This window comes from Micropterus salmoides, unplaced genomic scaffold (assembly GCF_014851395.1).
Source record: "Micropterus salmoides isolate LMB-PRFRI ecotype aquatic unplaced genomic scaffold, ASM1485139v1 Ms_hic_scaffold_3, whole genome shotgun sequence".
NCBI classification, from domain to species: Eukaryota; Metazoa; Chordata; class Actinopteri; order Centrarchiformes; family Centrarchidae; genus Micropterus; species Micropterus salmoides.
Genome location: NW_024042261.1, coordinates 32,792,083 through 32,819,095, shown reverse-complemented (window position 1 = coordinate 32,819,095; position 27,013 = coordinate 32,792,083). Strand labels below are relative to the sequence as shown.

The 27,013-nt window shown below is 38.5% G+C and overlaps 1 protein-coding gene across 4 annotated transcripts in view; it reads left to right on the top strand.

The window, feature by feature from the left end:
* The window catches only part of LOC119882672 (rho GTPase-activating protein 42), a 61,430-nt gene that overhangs the window by 26,457 nt on the left and 7,960 nt on the right, over positions 1-27,013 (top strand). For 2 of the 4 annotated variants that reach the window (XM_038692829.1, XM_038692828.1), the window contains exons 4-14: positions 12,524-12,595; positions 20,104-20,205; positions 20,456-20,566; positions 21,706-21,810; positions 22,652-22,781; positions 23,137-23,237; positions 23,811-23,920; positions 24,653-24,709; positions 26,185-26,263; positions 26,577-26,616; positions 26,922-26,984. In XM_038692829.1, coding sequence (XP_038548757.1) covers positions 12,524-12,595; positions 20,104-20,205; positions 20,456-20,566; positions 21,706-21,810; positions 22,652-22,781; positions 23,137-23,237; positions 23,811-23,920; positions 24,653-24,709; positions 26,185-26,263; positions 26,577-26,616; positions 26,922-26,984 — 970 coding nt within the window. The remainder of the gene's footprint in view (positions 1-12,523; positions 12,596-20,103; positions 20,206-20,455; positions 20,567-21,705; positions 21,811-22,651; positions 22,782-23,136; positions 23,238-23,810; positions 23,921-24,652; positions 24,710-26,184; positions 26,264-26,576; positions 26,617-26,921; positions 26,985-27,013) is intronic. The other 2 variants (XM_038692830.1, XM_038692831.1) reach the window with 1 other exon arrangement.

Here is a 27,013-nt window from a genome sequence, read left to right as displayed (position 1 = left end):
TGCATGTAAATCAATGGGATTTTTTTGACGTCTTTAATCTGCAATAACAGCGCCACCTATGGGCATATTTGGGCGAACTTTGTTGTCTGTAGTGAGGGGACCATGCTGAACAATTCGGCTGTGGTTTGACAAAACGTCAATGTGACTTGTGGTTATAGAGGAACACTTTTTTGGGATTAAATAGCGCCACCTAGGGGCTAGGGGCCAAATTTTGCACAGGCCCTCAGGGGGGCGTCCCACATTACTGCTCCAAATTTGGTGTCGATCGGCCATTCCAAACCGAAGATATGACGTGAGCGACCTCACTTCCTGTTAGTAGCGTTTTTCGCAAACATTTGTTAGCCTATAATTGTGACAGTTTTAGTGGCATCAGATATGGGCATGGCCTATACCACGAGATTCAGCTTGATCCCCCGAACGCGTGGATTTAAGGTTTTTGATATCCTCCTACATGAGTGGGAGTTCCAAGCCCAAACGCGTTGACCTTGCCCCCTAGAGGTAGAAGTGTGCAAATTTTTTTCTGTAGCACTTACAGTCTAGGCCGCAGTATTGGAATTGGGCAAAAACGTACGTAAGAATAAAAATAAAAATCTAAGCGAAAACAATAGGGTTCCCAGCTCCGCTGGTACTGGGAACATTCCCAGCCTCCTAATTAAGTGATCAAAGCTTATTACTTTACTACACAACTAGGAATATTTAGGCCATAATTAAATTAAAAGAGAAAAATGATATTGAAAAGTAAATTTTAAATGTATAATGATGATTTGAAAATATAAAGTGACAAAGAAAACAGTGGCATTTAAAATGTAAAATCTAATTGTAAAGACAAACTTGAAAATTGCAATGAAAATAAGAAAAAGGAAACATCAAATGTGGAAGTCAAAATGGGAAATGGAAAAACTTAAATAGAAATACTTATATTAAAATCTTAAATAGACAAAAAAAAAAAACATATTTTGCATTTGCACTTTGCTATTTGGCATTTACCATATTAAATATAATTTCCGTCAGGCTTTTGCCATTTTACATTTGCCATTTGACTTTTCAAACGGTATGTACATGAGGAGGTGTGGCCCAAAGGCTGGAGGGAGGGTTTGAAACAGCTTGGGGCACAGAGGCACCAGGGAGAAGGTTATATATTGTGTTAAGACAATGAAATATAGTATAGTGGAAACAGTTAAACAGTCCCCTCTGTGGTTCCTCCTGTTTGAATTCAGGTGAGTAGTAACTAAATCTAGTAAATCTAAACTATAATGTTAGCTGTGGTTGTTTAATCTTTCTACAGAAGATACTGTATATTATTATATGGTAGTGACAAAGTGCGGCAAACTGCACGGGACTAGCAGAAAGTCAGCTAACAGCAGTCAAATCACCACGGCCAGTGATGCTAGCATCAAACATAAACATATTAGTTGTCAGTTCAAAAAAGTATAAAACTTATACTACTTCATACTACTTCATACTACTTTAGACAAATACTCTGTCGAAAGAATAACTTGCAGACACTGCCTGTTTATTGCAAGTGGCCATGGTATCAGTTTTTTCCATTTCCATTGCAGTGTGCTCTTTAGCAGCTTTTAAATTTCACATTAAATTTTCAAATGATCATTTTACATTTTAAGTTATTTTTTTCATTTCCTTCTTTTTTTCTTTTAATTATAGCCTGATTATTTGTACTGGTGTAGAAATTTGATCACTTTTAATTTTCTATTTGGACTTTAAATTTCAATTGTCATCAATTAAGATCCTCCATATTCATATGCCCCAGATTGAAACAGTAAAAATATCCAGAGCATTTACTTAATTCATGTATAAAGGTAGTGCACATGTTCCTATGTGCTGCATGATTACAAGTATATCCACTGAGCACTGCAAACACTCAGCAGTAACCTTCCTAACTACAGTCGATGTACCCTATAATTTTCAGATATACAAGAACTATGACAAACAGCTTGTATAAATCATGTTTATCAAGTAAGTTCCAGTGGTGTCAGGTGTTGTATAATGTTTTTCTTCTTTTTCTCTATGCAAAAGATGTAATGAATCCATCCCAAAAAAAGTCTCAAGCAGGAGAGTTTGTAAATGCAGTAAATAATGTCATATGTGTCCTGTTATAATGCCCTCTTTGTGCAGTAATTGCTAAGGGAATGCAATAGTTCTCATGAAGTAGTCATAAACCCATTGTGAGCATATTATATTATGTGTGTGTGTGTGCATTTGTATGTCAGTTACTATTCATCCAATCAACATTAAATATGGCAGATGTGTTGCTGCAAACCCAGGGGATTGCTCAGCTCAGTTAGTTTCAGTGACTGGTTACTCAAACTAGTGGGTTCGCCCATTTCTGTGCTTTTGTATTTGTGCTTTGGTTATTTTTGCTTTTTTACTTTCGGTATTTTAGGAGGTGGTGTGTGTGTGTGTGTGTGTGTGTGTGTGTGTGTGTGTGTGTATAATGATGTAGTATGTTTTTCTAATGGACCCCAAGTCTGACAATAAAAGTTGAACTAATTAGCTCAGTCAGTAGTGCACAGGCCTTGTGTGTTTGATCCCCTCCAAACATCCCTCTTCAGAAAATTACATGCTCACATGCTCACAATAAAGCATGTGCTTCCCGGGCTTCTCATTCAGGGGAATCCAATCTCACGTTTCCTGAGGCTTCTCCCGCTTTTCTTTTGTAGGCACAATCACTTAATAGGAAGTGATAGGGTTAAGGCTATAGCCAAAATATTTAGGAGATAAAGGAGCATCATGATGGCTTTTGCCTCATGAGTCAGTGATAAACTCTGAAGTAGCCGCTTTTTGTTCTGGAAAGCTCAGGCAGGTTCTGTGGGCTTTTAGGGTCAACAAATTTAAATAAATTAAAGAACAATTCCATAGTATACTATTAGTAAAACGTTAATACATTACTTATAGTTACTATAGTCATTATAATTTCATATGTAGTTTACCACTAGTATAGACCTAATATTAATTCAGTGGGTTGTTTTCATTTATTGAATCCTGCATTGGTATCTAATGTATTAATGGTAACAAACTTGTCAATAATAATAACCATTCATGCGGAAAAATGAACTAGGCTACTGTAGGTTGTATATATTTGCACATCGTCAATCACTTCTGGTTCGCACGTAGGCTATTTATTTTTAGGGGCGGATGCGAGTGAAATATTCTGTTCTTTTTCTTTTATTGTCGGGTGCAGTTGACTTCCCGTCGCTGTTATAGATAATGTTATACATACTGCCACCTTTGCCATGTGTAGCAAACATTTCAGATATATTTTTAGAAAGGTTAAAAATATGGGAGATTTAAGGGGAAACATTAACCGGGAGGATACCAGGAGAGAGCAGTCAAATACGGCAGAGAGACCCCCTGGAAAAGCGTCAGGGTTGACATGAGAAGAGTAGAGAGAGGGAGAGTGGGGGTAGAGAAAGAGAGAAGCCTGCAGAGAGAAAGAGAGAGGCGGACAGCTGATTGAGCGCAGTCTCTCTCTGCATCAGGAAACACAAAAAAGGATCAGTCTTCCTGCCTGATGCGCTGTGCGCCGCGAAGAAAAAAATTCAAGACAATTCAACTCTGGCAGCAGGTGGGCGTGTGGACAAGTTCAACAGGATCGCTCCAACTTTTCCCTCCACTTGTCAGATTGCTCGCACCCCTTCCTACGTGCTGGCCTCTCATTGAAAATGATTAACTAGGCCATCATTCACTTCCCATCTGTAAAGAACTTAGTGCTAGCTAGCTTTGAAAACTGCTCAGTCCGCTGACTGTAGTGAAACTATTTTAGCTGTGGGTTGAAAATTTGTCTCGCGACTATTGCATCATGTGATAAGTTCTTCTGATCAGCCTTTTTAGAGACCACCGATCAAACTATTTAAAGCAATTATCGGCCGATAGCGATCGGTGACCGGTCACGTCTGCACAGTAGCCTATTCATTAGATCTGATAAAGATGCAGTCAATCTCAGAGTCACAACAGAGATTTGAGAAGCGATAAAGTAACTTTTGTGGAGACCCTTGATGTTGTTTCTTTACCGTTAAAGTGAAGAGTTAATTCTACAGTGAAGTTAAGCTGCTTACTGACAGATCAGGAATGACAGCATACAAACTACAATGTAGAGATGAGATATGTGTGATTGTCAGGGAGAGAGGTGCCAATCTGTCACCTGTTATGAAAGACGAAAAGCTTATTTGCACTGAACATCTTTTATTTTACAATAAACCGTCCACTAACTGTCACACAAGAGAGCAAGGAGGAAATTCCGTAGATTTTTTCCAGATCACTGCTGTCATAGTATGTGCATCTGGTTGGGTAAGAAAGGCAGGAAAGTAGTGATGACCAGAAGGTTTCACTCTGTGTAATTTGAATGCAGATTTTCTGCAGAACTCAATTAGCATATCTCAAACCAACACATGTTCACCAAATGTATGAAATTTTTCTTAACAAGGCAAAGTACTATCCCCAAAACATGAAATATTGTGAACCATACCAGTTGAGACTTGACTCTCTGCTATACTTAAACTACAGTGGCTGCCAGATGGTTTCTATTTATAAGGTTAGTTGCTGGTAATAGATTGCAGCAGACAGATGTAGCAGTTGTAGCCACGAATTGGTAAAAAGAAAAGTATCGCACTCAAACTGAGTGGTTATAAACTTTCAGCAACAGATTCTGAAATGTAACCCATCCCCCTTACTTCCATTTCACATCTGGACTGAATCTATAAACTAAAAATAGAAGGACACAGACTGATAAGATTCACTGGAACCCAGACATGTCAAAGTAGATGGAGAGGAACCTGTATGTGTCAAATCGAGCCCCCTGTCCTTTGTGGAATGTTAACTAGGATATTGTATATCAAAGGTGTTTCTTCTCCATGGGATAAACTCTTACCAGTAGCCCAATTTCTGCAGGTCTCATCAAGCATGAAGCGGTTTATTGTCTGTTGGCTTGGTGGCTGGCCAGGCCTGAAATCTTTTTGCTTGTGCACTTTGTGATTGGCTTACCAACTACCCTGTGTTATTCCACAGGAAGAATTCCCAAATACTATCTTTTTAAAAAAGATTTCTGCTATAATTCCCCTGCTGATAACCCTTTCAGCAGGATGAGGAGTGAAAGTGGTTCAAGTTCTGCATGGATTGAGAAGGTTCAGCACTGCTGAGCGTGGATGGCATTTAGGAGTGGAAGGGCAGTGCCCCAATGTTGTGGCTTTTGGAGTGATGATCATAACCCCATGGGAGAGAGCCTTTTATGGCTGCAGTGGAAAACAGATTGTGTTTTCCTGTTGTTGTTGTTGTTGGTGGTGGGGGGGTTTTTCCATTGAAAGGGAACCAAAAAATCAGGTGTAGCTTTTTTATATTCCTGCTCAAATAATACATGAAGTGTAAATCTGACTTATGAACAATTACATTACATATATTTATTTGAATGAGGGATCATGTTAAAAAAATTAAAAATAATTCAAATAAAATAAAAAAGATAAATAAACATGTGGAAACATGAACATTTATCCCATGTAAAATGCTTATTTTTAAATGGTTTAAATAGGTATTTCTAAATGGTGAGACATGGTGTGTGCCTTTTGTAATGCTACTATTGTAATGTAATCTTGTGTCAGTGAAAGAGCCAGGGTGTGTTTTTTCACACAAAAAAGTCCTTATTTCTAGTCCAAAAATTGTTCAAGAATGTGTGACAGATGGAGCACTCTTAGCTGAATTCTATAGATATGAATGACATGAAGTCACTATTTAGGGTCTAATTTTTCTCTGTTCTTTAGAGCTATTACTGATTTCTGATTTTCTGCACTGCATTGAATTTATTTCCCATGTTGAGAGTTTTCCTTTGGTTTACTTTTTTTCAACAGACTTTAAACACCTACAATTAAACATACTTTGTCTATGCCACAGAACAAAAACAAAATGGTATAAAGTGTGTCTCTGTCTGGAGTGAGGCATATGCTGCTGCTGTTTTCTCAGGATTTAACCGTACAGTAACTCCTCTCTGTGGGTAACTTGTGTGCTGGCCTGTGAACTGAGGAATGTCTGGTAGACCCTGAAACAACAGTGTGAAATAAAGGCAGTCATTGTTCTTAGCAACATCCGTGGTGGCGTGTTTGATGAAAGTCCGAAAAGTATTTGGAACGGACAGTAGCAAACCTTTGTGCTATCCACCCCATAGCTGAAGGTATACAGTGTATAAACCATGATTACAGCATTATCCTGGCATGCATGGAAGATTTAAACAGAAATTCAATCTTAATATAGATAAATAAATGTAACCTTTAAGTTATACAAAATTATGTGTAGATGTTTTCTTTATATGTTATCACATTTAAAAATTTATATTTAGGATTTACTTTGTCAATTTAGGCTCTGGGCTCTTTCAATAGCAACTTGTGAACGGTAAAGACAAATGTTTTATCTATTTATCCTATCTCAGTGTATCTCGATCTGATTCATGTGTAACTTTCTATTTTAATTCTACAAAAAAAATAAACAAAAAAAACAAAGCACATCCTATCATACAGATTTTATTCAATAAAGCAAGCCATATTGACTTAGTGCATTCCAGGTATATCTCTGGATTGCATGTTGGCTGAGACAAACAAACCTCGTAGGATCTGATGAATGACACTGTTTTAACGCACGTTTATGCTGCACTGCAGTGATTCCTTTTCTTCTCACTGATCTTGCTGTCTTTCTGTTTTCTGCTTGTTATGTGTCACTTCAGTATAGCAAGGTCACAGATTCCTCTGTTCACACCAGTAGAGTAAATGCTTTCCATCAGTCAGTCTGGAGACAGCTTTTTCTTTGTGGAAAGTGTGGAAAGCAAAGAAGGCATTTAAATAGTCACTAGAAGAGCTGTTTTCTGATAATTTCCTGTCACTTGTCTGTGCTAAGGAGGGAATGGATCCCACAAAGCCAGGCGTGCCAGAATACCTCTTTGAGGTGAGAATTTTTATGTTCCAATATATCAACTTGAAGGTTCACCAGACATACATTAATTAAAACATGAAATATGGTATTTAAATATCTCTGTTACTTCAGCAGACAAATTATCTTGCTCAGTCAGGCTTCTCAGTAAACTCCGCCTGCCAGCTTTAGTAACTTACTGACAGCTAACTACATTTTTTAGGATCCATTTGATTTTTTATGAAGGTTGGTGTTGTAAATGTTTAGTTTCAGTGCATTGGGACTGCAGTGTGGGGACAGCTGCATTTTTCCAATCTCTCCACATAATCGGGCCCACTCACACACCAGATGGACAGCAACTCTTCCTGTTTTGACACACAGGTATCATGAGTAAATAATTCTATTTTTAAGTTGTCATTCCCCACCAGGACTAACATTATACATCAGGTAATTCAAATTAAATAAATAATAACATGTTATTAATTAAGTTAAGTTACCTGATGCTGGTCAGGTAACCTCAAGTTTACCCCATGTCTGTGTTGCAAAAAAATAGAGATTGGCTCCTTGAGAATCAAGGCTGTTCATTTGAAGAACGTGTTTATCGTTGTCAGACAACTGCTCTATAGCAGCTCCAAACTCTGATATCAACAAACATTACAATATATCACAGTCAACCATACTGTACTTAAAACAAACAACAGAAAATCCTCGTGGGACCCACTCACCAGCTACTGTCTCCATTTCAGCGGCTGCTTCATATCCTTACTTAACAGCTTACTCTCCGATGAAATGTGTAGGGTAAATGTGTCACATCTACTTTTCACAGTGTGGCTCTATCTGCAGAAGGTTTGTTTTTATTTCATAGCTCGTAAAAGTTAGGGGAGGATAACTTTTCAGCTTGCTGCAGGTGCCAGTGCTGCACCAGATAAAGATTTAGCTCTGCAATGAGATTGTTGTCACCGCTCCACACATACACATGCACACACACCTCTCCATCCACCCTATTGCACTCTGTCTTTCAATAAAGGTCATATCACACCATCAGCATGAAATGTGACATTTAATTCTGTCATGATGAAGGCAATAATGTTTATTATGCATTTAACACATTAATTAGGTTGTGGGGGCTTTGCTTACACCTACTTTAATGAGTGAGGCTAATTCCTTTTGGTTACTGCTGCTGACATTGTGGTTATTGGTGCGAGTGTTGCTGATATTTTTATTTGATGCTTCTGGCTATCATTAGCTGTAATACGACTCAAGACAAAGAAGCGCAGATGTCCGACACTCAGACAGTCTTTTTCACGTACGGAGAACACACCCATGTTATTTCACTCAGAAGCTCTACCAGCAGCACTTATTAACATTCCTCAGCTACACGTGTCGACGTCTCGCTGCCGGATTTTACTCTTAATAAATTGACACAATTGTATATTCAGATCAGCTGCCTTCCATTCCCAAATGCCTTAGTTGATCATTCACAGACGACAGCTAAACTTAAGTTAGGACCTAATGGGAAAATGTAATCACGTCCAAGAACGAAGGCCATTTTCATGTATGTATAGTTTAATAAATTAATATTTATCCCCTGGAGAACTCTTTATGGTCTCAAGGTGGAAATACAACCTTTGTGAGAATATTCATGATTAATTTTACACAACAAATGAACAAAATTACATGACAGGCACTTTTACCCTTAAAGTAAACTTATAGTGTATTTTACTTTATTTGTACTTTAGTTTTTCTACTTTTCTGAGATCAGTAACTTGTTACCAGCCTTATACTTTGAGAAATTTCTCTGCAGAGGCTAAATGTTTGTGTCCTGCCACCTCTTGACTCATCCTCTCTTAATTTACTCCAACTCCTACCTACTTGTACAAACCTACAGACACTAAAACAAATCAACAGTGTCCAAAAGCCTGCTTGATGATATGGTGGTTTCTAGTAATGTATCATAAACATGGTTGTGCTAAGTTGGCTACACATAGAAAATAATGGAATTACAGATATGTTGAAATCATAATGGTACGTAAATCACAGTTAAAAGATTCTTAATATTTTGCTCTTCAGATGACCTGACAAAGGCTTTCACTAAATTGCCATAGTTAGCAAATTTTAACTGGCAAGCAGACCAATTACACTCACTTGTCAAAGCCCAGAAGCCTTTTCCAGAACTCTCCTCTCTGTCTGGATCCACGTTTGCTTGCATATTGTATGTGAGAGTGAATTTGCTAAATAACAACAAAAAATATGCCTTTTCATTTGAATGATGAGTGTGGTGACCAAGCAAGCTTTTATGATGCCTCGTCAACCAGCAAACAAATGGACTGGACTGGTGTCTTTATGTGTGTTTGTGTATACCCAGTAGTAGGGCTTTGGGTGCATTAAGCTGGCTTTTTATTGCGAGGACATTGCCAACATGGAACAGAGAAAAACCCTAGGAACGTTACTTACTAACCAGTTATAGACTTACATACTGTAACCAGTGTGACAGAGCAATTCACTGTTAAATGCTACCGTGATTATAACCTATCATCATGTAGAAGAGAACCACACAAACAGATCCCCAGGAATGAACTTGACATATACAACATTAACATATGCACTGAAAACTATTCCAATTGGTTTGAAAGAAAATATACTGTAATGTAAACATTTGCAGAATGAACAACACTATTTTGTCCAAAACTATGTGTTTTGTGAGCGAATGAAGCACATCTTATGACTGCTAAACTAAAGAGCTTACCTGGGAGATGGTTATCTGTAGGCTTCTTTTCATGTTATGCTTGTATGAAGAGAAACTGTCAGAATATATTTTGTGTGTTGGAAAAGCTGTAAAAAGAAAAAAGAAAAGGTGTAATATCCATCAGGGCATTCGTGTGTGTGTATATGAATGTGGCAGAGAGTGCTAGTTGTGTTTCCAAACTATTTAGAGTTGATATGTACATTTAAACAAATTCTAAAGATATTTTATGTCACGTGTCAAAGGCAAATTTCAATTCGTACACTTTGCACTATTCAGTTTGGTCTGACCTTGGTGGCATTCTGATCTGTCTCTGCAAATTAACCTCAGAGCAGGACTTTTGATCCACATGATATTTGGACGGGTAAAAGCAGGGGCAAGGGGAATATAGCACATTGACATTCCTCCCCCTATCTGGTAATGAAATTGCTTAGCGCTATTGCATCCTTTCAAGCATTACACTGTGCTCGCTCATATGGATTTAATCCTGTTTAGAGAGGCTGTTGCTGAGGGCATTCGGCACAATGCCAGTTTGAAAGTAATCCATTCAGTCTTAAATAAGCTGGTCTCTTTCAAGTATAAGTATCTGAATCCGCTTATTGGAAATTAGCAATCAAAACTGATTTGAACATGTCAAATCTTGACATGCTGTTTACAATCTCTCTTGTCAATGTTCTGCATTGGTGTAGATATAATGTACACTAATTGCCACTACCAGTACTCTACCGGCAATTCTTCTGAAGTGAACAATTGATAATAGATTTGTTATCATTCCATGTCAAAGTGTAAATATCAGCCTGATCATATTGCTACAACATCCGGTTTCAGGTAACAGTATAATTCTGAAATAATGTAACTCAACAACCAACCCTAAAGAAATACATAAAAAAAACAGGCATGATTTTTCTTCTTGTTTTCATTCAATTCTAAATATTAGACAATAATCTCAAAAGTTTATAGGGCTTTATATTTAATTGTCCTGTCTATTTAACTGAAAGTGAAAAAAGCTAATGGTATTAGAAATTTACATTTAAAGCACGGTAGTACTGCAGGCTCAATTAAACTGAAAGCATGGGAGATAAGACAGAGGAAATGCCATTATCACACTGGCAGAGTAGTACAATTCTCACTGTTGACACAGTAGAAAACATGATCACTTCGATATGAAAGAAGGATTGTGACAGCTAGATTTGATGACCGCTAAATGTCCTTTACGCTGCTAATGGAGTGTCACTTGTAATCAAATTGCCTTGGTTTATCTTACAGAAGTACTATTTTCTAGTGACGACCTATAATACAGGTTTTCAGTAGTTATGTTGTATATGAAGTGATTTTTACATACAGTACATTTCATTGGTACAAGTTCATTGGTACACTTGGTAGCTTCTTAATTTAAACATAACCTCCAATTCACATGTGATGAAAGTGACAACCTTGTATAAAATATATGTAATTATATTTTCATCAAAGGCCCTCTGTCTGCAGATGTTTGTCCCAGTTAACAGTTTGTACTGTAGAGCTGCAATTCGTTATTGGGTTCATTATTAATTATTTTTTCCATTAGTCCAGTGATTATGTAGTCTTTAAAGTTAGCAAAACCAAAAATGTCAATAATAAAATTATAATATAGTGTTACCACCATAAACAAGATAATGGTTTTGAGAATGAAATGTCATTCTGTTTTTGAAGGACTACAAATATCATGGCGTAATTAAAGTCCATTATTACAACAAAGCTACGAATTTACACTTCAAGCTTACAACATCCCACCGCACTGCATATAAAAGGAGAAGGAAGCATTGCGGGCTCAGAGAGATTCTAGCTTCCTTTTGAAGTCACTCGTTCTGGTTGGGTGATGGAGCTGACGGTTATTTTGGGACAATGAAAATGCACTGTGATTAATGGTTCAAAACAAAAACTCTATCCTGAGCCGGTGTGTGTTCAGAGGACTGTAGCTGGGGAGCTGATAGTCCATCTGAGCCGACACCTCTAAATTAGTACTGGTATCATAGATGTATTATAGAGCACAGCCTTTACTTTATCACATACACTCACCACACAGAATAACACCTTAAATCAACCTAAGAGCCATGTCATTTGTGACAGTGTCTCCTGTAGAGCAGCCCACCAGTCTGATGTCATCCGATCTCAGTGGATGAAAGCCCATCCACTGGAAATTCAGAGGCACCTTAATGGCACCTTTCCGAAATGCTCACTCTCAAGGATTGAGCATAGACTGTAATTGGTACAATATATCTCACCTTATCTGTTTCTGTCTGGAATGAAAAGGAAGAGGCTCCAGGAGAGACCTTTTACTCCGGTCATGACGCAGGAGAGGTCACCAATATGTGGAGACATACCTCAAACATTTAAATGCATTGCAGGCTGCAGTTGTAAAGCTCCTTCATCTGCTGTGCTGTGTCATATTTCAGCAAGGTTTGACAACGCTGGTGCTTTACAGCTCACATAAAAGGCTCCATTTTCTTCTATCTAGCAGAGCCATTGTTGGGTGCTCTATCTCTTATCTCTGCTGTATTCATTTCGGGTACCTCACAGTAACACATTGTTCATTGTCACTGGCTTAAGAGATATTAATGAATGTTATTGCTCTATCCTCCATTTGTGTTTGGACTCAATCCATCTGTATATGACTTGGGCTGGATAATTTTCTGTGCTATAATTTCCTGTGTGTCGGACACTTTCTGGAACAATTATAAAGCAAGACCATTGTAATAAAACTGAATGACTACTAGATTAAAAGTTTTTGTGATATTTTTTCCTCCGAATAGTCATTTTGAATTATCCTGAAGGTAACAGTAAATCAGATTACATCTTTCACTTTCATCTGTTTGTCTCTGTCTTTATTTTTCATTTCAGATTCAGAATGCAGATGATGTGTTGATTACTCCTTTGGAAAAGTTTCGGAAGGAGCAAATCGGTGCTGCGAAGGTAAGAGACCACCTACATGCGCAATTAGCAATTGAACAGCGGAGGGAATCTCATGTGTTGTGACACCATTGCCTCTCATCCTCAACCCTTTCATCTCCCCTACAGTATGTAAATCATTAATTAAAAGTAAAACCTGACACTGCTAAAAGAAGTGGCTTAACCAGATGTATAAGGGGTATAAACAAAGACGTTTGCGAGTGTGATATTAGAAGATATTGAGACTTGCGTAAGAGCATGTATTTTGTAAGGTGGCCATATTGAACTTTCAAAAAATAACAACTAAACTAAAATCATATTTTACAAATAACATATTACATTTATGAATACATTACTATATTTCTCCCTGTGTTCCATTTCATGTATTTCTATGCATGTAAGTCTTCAGTATTATAGTGTAAGTGCTGTTTTCTCTTTAAAGATTTCCATGACCATGCAGCAAGGACATTTTTAATGCATTTATAATCTGATTACTGTAAATTTACAGTATCTAATATATTACATTCACCTTTTGTGTAATCAGATTACTTTAATTATGTTACATGTAATGTTTTCCTCCCTAACATATTGGATACAGAGGATTGATATCAGTAGGGGTTCTGTAGAGTGTTGCTTGAAGGCTTAGTGCCACGGTGGATATGTTGTTGAAGCTGGAGTTGACTGCAAAGAACAGTGTGGGCTGTTGCTACAAGCCATGCTTTCATTCTTAGCCAACGCAAAGGCAAAAAATGAAAGTACAGGAGCTTGTTTGTGGTCATTCCCTTGGTGAGATCACACATGAACATACTGGTAGAACTCAAGCCTTTACACAGATCTCCCACTGAGTTTCTGAGTCCACTGCTAACTCTGCATTTGATTCTGTGAATCATTTGCACATCTGTACATAGCCTTAACCCCTGTGAGGGACATTCCAGCCTTAAAGTCAGACTCACACCCATTTTGATTTAGTTTACATGACTGGACAGCCACTGGTCTGCGAAAGTATTTTAAGTCATTATGCTGTATTTCATTGGTGTCTTCACAAGTCAGTCACAGAACAGTTTCTTCTTCTTCTTCTCAGTGCTGAGGTGTGAACATCAATCACACTCATTTTTACTGGCCAGACTAAATAACCATTGTCGCTTCATGTCTCAACCATATATATCTAGCGTAATGAAATTGCACATTTTGCTGCCATCTCTTACTCTCACTCTCACTCTCTCGCAGTGCTCAGTGACTCTCAATGTTTATAAAATGGTTTCTTAAAAGCCACAGCCACTATCACTCCCACTACCTCTTATTTCCTCCGACCACTTCCTCCTAATGGCTCTCTCCTCCTACTGCCCATCCCCCCCTAAACATTAGCCCAACTAGAGTGAGATAAAAGGCAGACATCACGAGTGGCCGAGCAACTTTCCACTGTTCCAAGAATCTGGAGAGATCTGTAGGCTGTCTGACCCTTTCAGTTACTGTGCTTCATGTCTGAGAACGTCAGATGGACAAACAGGGGGCTCTTGCCTTATTTGGGTATACTGCGAGTAATCCCACTGAGGTTACGTACCAGTGTAGCAGCTTCTTAGGCACAAGCACAACATTTCCATGGCCATAACACACCAGCAGATTGACTGTAGAACTACGGGACATATTAGACACAGTCTGCTTCACACAAGGCTGAACCAAATGTTTTGGATATAAAACCCTCAAACTTTGCACAGTGTATAACAAATACAAATCATGAAAGCCATGAGAATTCAAACAATCATGTATTTTCACTGGAACATGGACTTACCATATGTGCTGGCTGCTAAACCGAGATGTAGAACTGAAATTATTGTTAAACCTTTTTTTCAGTTTCAGGCACCTTTTTGTGAGCTGAAAGTTGTTAACTTCCCAGGGAAAGAACAATACTTTCAAAACTGAAATAAGGAATGAAAACTGTATATTTATAACTTAGACCTCAACCATGGGCTTGAACCTTAACATAGACCTGCCGTTCTAAGGGCTGTGGTGTATTTTTTTTTTCACAAACTGAGAACCATGGGAGGTAAACTGCCTAAAGCTGGGTCCACGCTATTTGTGTGTGTTTGTTGGTTGTCAGATTTTCTAAGGCCTTGAAATTTGAACAACCCCAGGGACACTTTCTCAAGAAAATAACAGGGGGTGTCTAACTGGTGGGTGGCATTCCTGCTGTCTGGAATTTTGACAATATTATTTTCCCTTCAAGGGTCTTCAACATTAGGGGCACCATAGTGGTCTCTCACTAGCTGAGTGTGAAGAATTCGTGCAAACAGACCCAGATGGGAGTCAGATGGCCACCGATAATTTGAGCTGTCCTCATCGTACAAAGGGTGCATAGACATCAGATGATTCTTGGCTAGTTATCGTCTCCAGAAGCAGAAATGACATTTGCATTTGTACTATGAAATCCCAAAATGCTAACCAAGACACTGTGGAGTAAAGGGATTAATTAAAGTGTTTTGGGGATATCCTCACCACCTGTGAGCTACACTAAAACTTTTCAATCATACAAATTTGTACAGTATATTTTTATACTGTATTCAACCTTGGGATATGTGCTAAGTCAGTAGACCTAGGTAAATACCTATTTGCAAAAACCATTGGAAATCCGGGATGGAAAGCAATTGTTAGATTAATGCAATCGTTAGATTAATTTTCACTGCAATTAAATTGTGATGATATGATTGTGTTGTCGTTTTACAAGATTTGGGGGATGTTAATGCCCACAGGTTTAGTCTTGATAATATGACCTGATGGTGGCAAAAGAAAGAAACCTTAATATCTTACACAGAGTGTCTTTAATTGATTATCAAAATTCTAGTTGATTTAATATTTTTACCATCAACTAATTGCTTGAGCACTAGACTATTGTTTATGTATCATAGGCTGTGACCACAGTTGCCCACTGCACAGCACAGCAGTTATCCCAGCTGTATTGTAATCCGGCACAAGTGCAGCCACTGAAACACCAGCTGATCGAAGATTGAATTGATGTCCCGGAGATATGCAAATTAAATTGCATAATAAATGTTTTTGTCAGTTAATATATACGTATTGGTCATTAGCCAAAGAAATGCACACTGGAATAAGACAAGAAAACTGCAGTAGGCTTTGAAAACACTTCACCTAATATAATAATAATAAATATACAGTTTTTCGGCTGGCCCATCACTTTCCACTGTGCCCTGCCCAATAAAGCAGAAACACCATTATAACAAGATTTCGGAAAGTAATTACTTTTTCTCCTGATCACCAGAATTTCACAAGGATGTCAAAGTAGAGATTGAAAGATCGGACTTTACCTGTTTAAAGGCAGCAGCCATCCACTGTAAATATTTTTTTGCAAAAGCAGTATGTATTCAGATAGTTTATATACAAACGGTGACTTTGTACAGAATTGAATCAAAGGGCCTGATAGAATGGTAAGTCAGGAGTATTATACATTATTGTTATCATGTGTTATGTTGATTTAATGAATGCACAATGAAATGAAAAAACAAACAAAACATTGAGCTCTTTATTTTTTACTTTATTTATTTATTATCTGTTATAGCTGTTTACATCTTAAAATATGTGTTGTGTTGTTCATGTCAGATTTTAACTAGAGAATTCATGGATTTCTTTTCTTAAATTGTCAAATTTTTCAAAGACAGTATTATTCTAATAACCTTTTATCTAACTGACAGTATCTGCTGTGCATTGCAATTGAACAATGACTTCATGGACTCATTTGGAAGGATAAATTGGCATAATGGCTTGTAGTTTTATTGTATTTTCTTCCAGTGTTCTCTGGAGACGAAACGGACACTGAACATTTCCTGTCTGTCTTCACTGTATTTGGGTTTAATAAAGAAGAATTGTTGTGAAAATGATCTTGATAAATAAACCCAAGACTGGCCAGCAGTTAAAGTTCAATAACTATTGTAATCATTATTCTTCAAGCTGGACACAGCAACCATTAGGATGGACAGTTGAATGAAATGCATTACAAAACAAAACACAGTCTCGACTGAACTGACCCTTATTATAAATATTTAGAAGATTGCCTCAATGCTGACATTAAATAACTTCCTGTTACTTCAAATATAATTATGGTAGTCTGATGGAGCTTTTTAGTCATGGTCTTAGTCAAGAGCAACACTGACCAGTGACATAGTCCAAAACCAATAATCATTAGATGTGTCACCTTAACAAGGAGTTTCAAACTTCCCCATGATTCAAGTTGTCTTTTCCCACTCATTAAATCTCCGGTTAGGTGGCAAGAGCAAGGTTGGGCTGATTTTGACAAAGCCTAAGGGATCCCTATAGGATACAGTGTAGACCAGTGTAGAAGAATTTTTCACACCATAATAATAAAGAAGCCCTTAAGTGTTGATCTTCCGAAGATACCAGCCTTTTTCTCCTTGCAAGCTTTGCTCAGATCTTAAGAGTTAGTCTTAGATCAGATACAAAAGAAATATCCCTGTTCACCAGTAAAGTGTGCATAGTATATGGAGCTTTTGTACTATTTTTTTATTACTTTAGATTTTCTTACAGCATGTGTCGGAGAGAGAGCAGAGTCACTGATAAATGTTTATTTTTTAGACTAAAGCTTTGCAGTTTGCCACAGACACACACACACTAAATATGGTCTATTTATTTTATATTTTTCAACTCTTCACAAGCAGATGTTTGTAATTATTTCGTGTTAATTGGCCAAATTCTTGTTGCCTGTGATGTCTCCTCGGGAAGTAGGATTTTAGGTAAGGAGGGAGACATTTTTTTGGCTTTGCAGCAAAGTAACTGAACTCAAAGTGAAGCCTTGTGTTCTCTCTACCTCCCTTGTGGAAGCGAGACCAGCTCATGTGTGGTGGAGCATCAAAATAACTCGGCTATTGCTATTTAATCGCCATTCTGGACCCTTACTCCAATTAGCTTTCTCTAATGAGCTCAAAGAGATAGGTTACAAAGTTCTCCCTTGCATGTCACTGCTCAGAGAATCCATTTAAAATGAATGTGTGGTGAAATATGCTGCGCATGATGCTAGCCATTGATGTTTATATTATTCCAGGGTGTGGAAGTGTAGTGTGATGGTGTGTAATATCTGGGGTTCTTTCCTCAATATACACACACAGACACATTCGACCTCGCTTGCAGCTTACATCTGTTACCATGGTGATGTGAGGCTCAGAAATGATGGCCCTGAGGCTCGTTAGGGCCAGTGTCAAAACTGGCAATATACGGCTAGCGTCCAAATATTCCTCCTGCCATCTTCATGCCTGTACTCGGTATCCTTTCTTTAGCAAACTGACAACACCGGATGACCAGAAAAAAGCTGCCTGCAGTTTTTCTTACCAGTTTCCGTCTATGTTATATTAGCAATTAGCAAAGTCATCCATTCTACAGCTGGCATCAAAGCACTCTTAACGGCAACATGAAACTTGCCAGTTAGAAATTCCACTACAGAAGAATCAGCATCAGAATATTCTCTTCCTGCATCTGATTTATTCATGAGGGCGAACAAAGCAATCAGAAGAGGAAATCTCCCAAGTGGTAGGTTCATGTGTGTTTTGTGCACCACAAGTTGGGAAGTGCTTTGGCTTTATCCATTCCCGGCCAGCTGATTACTCTGGGGCGCTGGCATTAGTTTGTGTCAGAAACTCCCTTCACATGTGTGCTTCAGGGTAAATATCTATCCACATCTATGTCCTCTGCCACCACGTGTTGGGCTTCAAAGCCTTTTGCCTGCACTGCTCCTCCCTTCTCTAGGAGAATCTTTGCAATTTAAATAGCTCATATTCCACTCTGATTGCACAAACATATCCGGGGGCGTGGGGCGGGGGTTGTGCACACCACATGGACAAACCAACAAACACCTGGTGTTCTGTTAGGGTATCATTACGGTAGCACCAGTTTATACACGTCATGCATGGATCAAAACAAAGCAGGACACTTTAGGTGAGTTGATCAGGCAGGCTCTCTCTCACAGACTCATTGTAGCTCTGAGTCACTCCCCACTCTTTGTAAGTGTGAAAGAGTTAGTCCAGACTTATGGAGGAGGGTTTTTTGCGAGGAGTTTTCTGGCACGCTCACACTGGTCAGCAATGCTGGGTGATTCCTGCTGTGACTGCGGGGCTCAGCTAAACCAGAAGCTGTTAATTTAATGTGATCCCCTGTGTGTGTGCGTGCGTACGTGCGTGCATGCGTGCGTGCATGCGTGCTGGTATTTCCCCCAGGGCTTCTGCTGTATGCGTGCTCACAAAATAATGTCACATCAACAGCTTTCAGGATGCCAGACAGTTGGCTCCCCTTTGTTCTCTAACAAAAAATACTCAATCCTTAAGGGAAATTTATTTCCTCTCAGCGTGATATCATATTTAATCATATGTTTATTTTGCTTTCCACCTGTTTATTTTGTCTTTGTTTCTGAACAGTGTGCATATACACAATTGATTCTTTTTTCCCACTCCTAAAAAGATCATTCCTGGGTCAGACATGACAAGAAAGATGGAAATAAGATGCTACTACATGAAATTATCTATTGATTTTTGTGCTGTACTTGTAATAGTTATGTAGGAGTGTTACAGTGCCTTGTGGTGAATTCCTCCAGTGTGTCTAACTGCTGTGGGGGTTGCTGAGGCAGAACACTGTTCTCAGTCATATCAGTAGCTAGTAAATTAGACTTGCTAAATTTCAGGGCCATGGGAATGAAAACAAACAAGCAGGATCTGGTTACATTGGCCGTTTCCTTACACCCCACCCCCACCACCAACCCCTCCACCCCCACCCTTCCATTCGGTCTCTCCACTAACCCCTTTATCAATGTTTGCATAGTGAGATGGGCAATAAGTGGGCAAAGCTTGGTTTAGAGGTCAGACTTGCACATGAGATACTTGAAAGCCCTCACACAGACAAGTTCTGTCTGCTTGGGCAGAGTTTGATTAAGGCCTGCGAGTGGATCTTATTTTTGGGTGAAATGTTCAATCTCTTAGTCCATATGCTTTATAGATGGGCATCTGGCATGAAAAGCCCATTTCCTCTTCCTTCCTTAGAGCCTTCTGTGATACTGTCTGAATCCTGGGCCTCATGACCATAGAGCTTGACTTGTCTTTGGAGGTGGAGCATTACAAGAAAGGAAAATGCAAACAGCATCTAGCTAGTTCTGTCTGTGACAGTGCCAAATGCATTATGCTACTGATGATTTACAGTGTTGTGTATTTTGCTGCGAACTTATGTCCCCAGCTGGGCCACTGTGAGAATAGTAACGTATATTTCTCAGAAGCCCTATTGATAATCCATAGTCCTGATTGACCATGCCGACATTGTGTACTCGTCATTATACTGTCGTATGCCGCTTTTATGACCTGTAATAATCTATTGACAAGAATTTTAAATGACATGCGGCAAAATGCCATGTGAAAATGTAGTTAGACCTCCACCTAGTGGCAGTTCAATCACAAACACCTACATCAGGAGTGCATGACACATTTTTGGTAATGTTTAAGCCTTTCATGTGCCTTGTTGATCTTTTTTAGGAGGGGAAGAAGAAATTTGATAAGGAAACAGAGAAATACTACTCCACGCTTGAGAGACACCTTAACTTGTCATCCAAAAAGAAAGAAGCATATCTGCAGGAGGTAAAACCATAACAAATTTTCTGATCCCCAACATGTCTTTGAATAATGCTGTTTTATGGTTGGCGGATGGAGTGTCTCCTGTAAGTAAAGCTTGTGTTTGTGCACTATTCGTTACTCATTACTACATTACTTTGAGCACGCATTGTTTCCAGGTAGTGATGTAAGCTTGAACTCTCTGTCCACACTGTACTCTCCCAGTTTGACCTGTCTTGGTAATGGCACTAACCCTGGTTTGTTTGCTCATTCTCAGGCTGACATGCAGATTGATAAAGAGAGACAAGTCTTTTATGATGCATCCCTTGAGTATGTTTTCAAAATACAAGAAGTGCAAGAAAAAAAGAAGTTTCAGTTTGTCGAGCCGGTAAGAGAAGTATCATATTTACATATTACATATTTCTGTGCTCAGTTGGTGCTGAATGCATACTGAAGATGCAGTAATTGCTTTGCCTTTTTACTATATATGCAGATTAGTTTAAGTGACATATAGTCAAAACTGCACTGAATCTTTGTGCTTACTACTGATGCAAGTGACTTTTTAAATGTCTGTAGTCTCTTATCCTGAGTGAAAAAAGGCACAATTATACCTCTCACAGGTATATATCTAGGTTTTTTTTATAATTCTTATATCTTTAGAGGACAAGTTACCTGGAAACATTAAGTGTTAAATATCTGGGAACGTGAGATGGGAGCAAAGTGGCTGTTTTAAAAGCACATACTCCTATTTGTTTACATCCGCTGGCAGCTCACCCAGAACCCAGGCCAGAAATGTAAATCTTTAGGCCCCAGGTAGTGGTGGAAAAAATGACAAAGCTCAACCTTGCCTGGTATGAATCTGGGCACAGATGGTTCATCCTTGAACATTTGATATGCCAAGCCTCATTCTAGAAATAAAGTCAGTAGTTGTGTCTCGAGATTTGACTGAGAGCAGCTCTATGTTCGCGGGATCCTCCATCCTAGGATGGGATCCATTTTTTCCTTCTGCAATACTACCAGTGCTTCTTTCCACAATTGTTAAGGATGCTTGGTTGTTATACAGAAAATAAGATCAATATATGTCAGCAATAAAGAACTACAACTCTCTAAAACTTTCTTTTTTTTGGCCTTCATCGTATGTGTAATATTCAGTGCATCGACATGAAAATAAGTACAATCCTGTACAAGAATTAATTCGATTTTAACTGACAATGCAATGTACATTAGAATTAAAGTTTTACTCCAAAAGTATATATCCACAGTGAATGTGACATTTGCTCTGACAAAATAATTGATAGCACAGAATTTAAATAAATATATACTTTTTAGGCAACAGTATTATAATTAAATCCATGGATGAATGACAATTGTGTGATTGTAATGGTGGTTATTGTTGCTGGTGTTCAAAATGAAAGTTTTATATTGCAGTGTACATTTTTAAAATGTGCTCTCTTGTGTGAATTAGTAATCAAGCTTTATATTGTTTATTAACTCAGTAAATCACCCTTTAATATTGTTCCTCTCCAGCTCCTGGCCTTTCTACAGGGTTTGTTTACATTCTACCATGAAGGATATGAGCTGGCTCATGAATTTGAGCCATACAAACAGCAGCTCCAGTTCAACCTACAGAACGTAAGTCTCAACACCTCAGGGGTTGCACACAAAGGCAACCAGCCACGTAATCAGATTCTGCAGCTTATCATACCCTGATATAACAAGCAGAGTTTTCACTAATGGATAGCTGTGTGATTAAATGAGATTCTTTGCTGCACAGAGGATCAATATTTTCAGAGTGTTGTATTGCAGGCAGTTACTGCAGGCCATTTAATGGTACTGTGTCAAGGAAAAGAGTCCAAGTTGGTAGAAAAACTACAGCTGCTGCCATACCTCCTCGTTTCACCACCATGGTCTCACCCCCAGCAGCCTGAGGGCCCAAATTTCTGTCTGACCCAAAATGTCAGTGCCATTGCCCTGACAATTTCCACTCCATAGCCCTCTTTCCTTGTCTTCAGATACAGAGAGCTCTAATAAGGTGCTGGAGAAGGTGAGGCTGTCTCAGCATCTCTTTGGTAGTAGATATAAAACTGCCTCGTGCTGACCTTTTTTGACTTTAAAACACAGGGATTCTTGGGAACATTAACAACTGACTCTTTTAACAACCGAGTCTCTGTCCAAATTTAGGATCACCTCTAGTGCATTCATCCAATATAAACAGAATATATTTCAATTAGATGTCAGGTCTGTATTTTCAGATGGCTGGCCAGTGTGTTAGTTATTCTTCTCCCCAGGTGTTCTCATGCAGCTGTCAAAATATGAAGCATTTGTCAGATTTTTCCTTTATTTCGCCCATTATGCCCCTTGATATGGGCAAAATAAGGGTATTTTTGACATGAGAAATTGCAGCAAAAAATGCCAGTACACAAGACTTCCTCTGTTAATGCAATTATTATCCAATCCTACCTTTTCTGATTAGACACGAAACAACTTTGTGAGCACAAAGCAGGAAGTGGAGAAGCTCATGAAGAGGATCAAGTCTGCAGATCAGGACTATAAACCCCCAGGCCAGTGGACGATGGAAGGCTTCCTGTATGTCCAGGAGAAACGTGAGTCTTTCTAGCTGGACTCTCAGCCAGCCAGCCCCCCCCCCCCGCCCGCCACTTAAAAGTGCATGGTTTTACATCCATCACCATAAACATGTCTTGGGCTCTCCCAGGCCTTTGCAGAAGAGATCCTCTCACACAGAGCTCATAATTTATCCTGTTTACAGATTCACTTTCATGTGCTCTCAAACAAGGGGGAAGATACCCAAATCATAGCGTTCTATCAGCAGTGATAAACAACTTTTGATTTATCACACTTTAATTGCAAATTGATTTTTAGAAGTCCTTCCAGATGCCTGTGATTCCAAGAAAATATTTTGACCGAACCACTATTTTCTTCTTCATTTTCCTGTCTTAGGTCCTCTGGGATGCACTTGGACACGTCACTACTGCACATATGAGAAAGGCAGCAAGACCTTCACCATGAGCAACACTGAAAATAAGTCGGCCGGGAAACAGGTAGTTTAGTATAGTTTTTTTGGTTCAGTTTAGTTGCATATACAAATGATAAAAGCTAAGAAAAGACTGAGCCAGTATAATCTGTGTAGGTGAAACAAAGAACCCCTTGAGGCTTATAAGAATGTCTCACCCCAGAGTGGGAAAAAAGTCAAGATGACAAAACAAAACACTTGTTAGCTGAAAGCAGACAAAAATGGTTCAAAGATAACAAAATCCATAAATAACAAGAAAGGGGAGCTCAAGAAATGAAAAGGTGACTTGTTTTGTACACGATCAACTAAGCAGATTCACGTCATTTGCAAGCATTTCCGCTTACAAATGAATGAAAATTTCATGAGATTTCATAAAGATTAAATAATCAAGTTATAATATGTAATACTTTGTGTATTAGATCTACCAATCCTTTATGTTTATGCATTTACTAATAGGTTGGTCATACTCAATTGCTGTTTTTATACTTGTATAAACATTATCAAGGGAAGAAGTAAAGATGAAGGCTTCACAAGTGCATTTCAATTTCTGTCATTTCTAATTTAATTTTATATTTATTAATGCATGGTGTGTTATTTTTAGAACGGTCTTGTCCTGAACCAGGCGGAGATGTTCAAGCTGAAGTCCTGCATTCGGAGGAAAACTGACTCAATTGACAAGCGTTTCTGCTTTGATATTGAAGTGGTGGAGAGGTCTGTGACCGTCTGAATCATCTACATGTTCCCAAAATGTCTTATCACTTATATGGACTGAAAACATACACAAAACGTTATATGTAATACTGTTACCACCATTTTGTGTTATGTTGACATTTGTTTTCCATCAATAGTTAGGAGACAGCATTTGAAGAAAGCAATTCCACATTCCACATCACCAAATTCAGTATCAATAAATTGGCATGCTATGGTTTGTTTCATTTGTTTTTAATATACTATACAATAAATTAGAGCGGCTTTTGGGAAATGGAGTAAATGATAATAGTTACCATGGCAAGTTTACAGTAAAATAATACATTTTAGGCTAAACAAGTTTTTCACATATTCGCTGTCTACCAAAGCCCAAGTCACCCACATGGAGTCAGTGGTAAAATCATCTAAGACACACAATGGTTAAACAGATTTTTTTTTAAGAACTAACATTTTAACATTGATGAACTGCATGTGGGATGTTTTTTTCTCATGCATTTTGTGTTTTATTGAACCCAACTGATACTGGCAATTAACCCAGATTATCATGGGAGTTTAGATTAACATCTTCAAGACTCCCTGTTTACCAGATTTTAGATGTTTTCAGCTCTGTTTGTGTGCTGCATGTTCCCCTAGTCCTCTCCCTCCCAAGCTCTTGTTTGTTGTATGTCCACAACATCGATATTTACTCTATTTTTGAACCCATTCCGTCTTTTCTCTGTGTTCATGTCAATGTAGAAATGACATCTATCGTGGAACTCTTTTCAGACCGCTTCAGTTTTTCTGTAAAGTCCGGTATGTGAACTGACCACTGCTGCCCTTTCAGAGCAGTTGCATGTGCTGCATGTGTGCTGCTAATCGTATGATTCACTCAATCTCAAATCCCAGCCTTCTAATAAAATACTGTTGCCTTCTTAACACTTCACAAAATCAGACAACTCTTGGCATATAAGACATATTCTTAAATTATTTCTGCTTGTATGCAATTACTTAAATAACACATAAATGTATCTTATTCTATTCTTCATTTTGCCTCTCTTCAGAGTTGGCTGCCCACTGATTAACAGTGGTTCAGTTGATCAAGTTTTTTGTTATGAGAGCTTAATATGTGCTCATTATTGTGATGTGTATTTCAGAATATAGCTCTAGCTCAACACTTATTGTTGTAAAACACTAGTGGGGCCAGCACGGCTCACCCTAGGTGAGTGCTGCTGAGCATGGACAATAACTGCAGTTTATTTGCAGGACAACTCATTTATCATGAACAGCGATGCCCCAGGGTGCTTGTTCAAACCACAAGGACAATGTGGGCCAACTCTAGTCAGCTTCAAGCTCATCCATTCATCCTCATTATAATAAACATGCTATAACATTTATAGCCTGGCCAGAATCAGGGCAACCCATCTCAGAACCTCAATTTTAAAGCATTGGTTCGCCAGATTACTAAAAGGTAGTCAGCCATGCAAATGACTTTATTTTATTTGCCCAGATTTGAGAGATCCATCTCCAAATTTTGGTGCTCAAAGCAATGAAAAGTGTTATATTAAAAAATTCAAAAGCAAGATGTCTTTTTGGAAAAAGTGTTCCTGATACCATAGAAAATCCACAGACCTCACTGTCAACAGTTTTCATAGGGACTAGGAAACTGACAGGGTAACAGGGTCACTCTTTTTGCTGTTGAATCTTTTAAATCTTTTTTCAATGTTGTGAGCATCACAAATGAAATTCCTTCAGAGATAGATTTCTCAAAACCTGGTCAAATATATCCAATTTGCAGTTTGGTTGATATTACCTGTTAATCGCAACAAATGCAACTTGACATGGCTCCATGCTAGAACTAACTATCACTACTAGTTGGGGTTTGTTATTGTTTGCCAGTATCATCCCATAATGTTATTAGGTTACTATATCCTGTAGTGCTGCAGATAATGCTGAGACCAGTTTAAAGCACATGTAGCACACAGTGAGGTGTCGACATGAGACAAGAGAACTGCTATGCTGTAGAACACAGATGATGAACGTGTATGCATGTTGGGTGCATAAAAATTAATCACTCTAATAATAATCACATGTAGTGTATTTAATTGGGAGTGGAATGTGAAGCGCCAAGCCAACTGAGGGCACAGTTTAAAGTCAAGCATTTGCACATGAACTATTTTAGTCACACTAGTCCTTTTATAGTGGTCTCAGCCAGTGTAAACAATGTCTCTCCAGGGGCCCCAAGGCAATGAGATCAGACTGAGACCAGCTTTTCTCTGAAATCTTTCCAGGCATGGCGTTATGACACTGCAGGCACTGTCAGAGTCTAACAGAAGATTGTGGCTGGAGGCCATGGATGGCAAGGAGCCGGTGAGGAACTCTGCCTCTTTGTCTTTGAAAGATTCATTTTGTGCTGGCTGCTGTTTGGCCAGGATGTTTTTTATTTGTTTGTTTGACAAGAAAACAATACCATAACTGAATTATTTGTCACTGGCACCCTCTTCTGGTGGGTTCAAGTTAAGTCTTTTAAAGAAACAATGACCTCATCTTCCACTTGCGCTAATAATAGGACAGTCCTCTTAAAGTACAGGAAAAACTTAACGTGTGACATATTTCTCTTCTTTCTGGCATTTTGTTCCTAAGGGTTCTAAACTTAATGATGCTTTTTGTAAACCTTCTCTAGATTTACAACCTACCAGCCATATTAAGCAAAAAGGAAGAGAGTAAGTGTGTTTTTTTTAATCTTTCCAAACCCCTTTCATCATCTGAATGCATAAATTCAGCTTTCTAAAAATCTCCAACACACACACATGAAAACGCATTGTTTGTTATCTGTAGCTATCTCTGTTCATTAACACAATTACATGAAATACACCTACTCAGCTGACATAGTGGAGCCTTCCAGCACAGGGGTTGTATCTTCCTAATCGGAGCGCAAGCATAGGGGAGAGCTTATTATTCCTGCATGGTGCGTGGTTAACCCAGATGGTAATTGACGTGTCAACCTTTTTCTCATGTTGTATTACAGCATTTCTTAATGAGGCGGGCTTTAACTTTGTAAGGAGATGCATTGACCTGGTGGAGATGAGAGGTGAGGCATTTAAATCTGTCTGTTTTAAT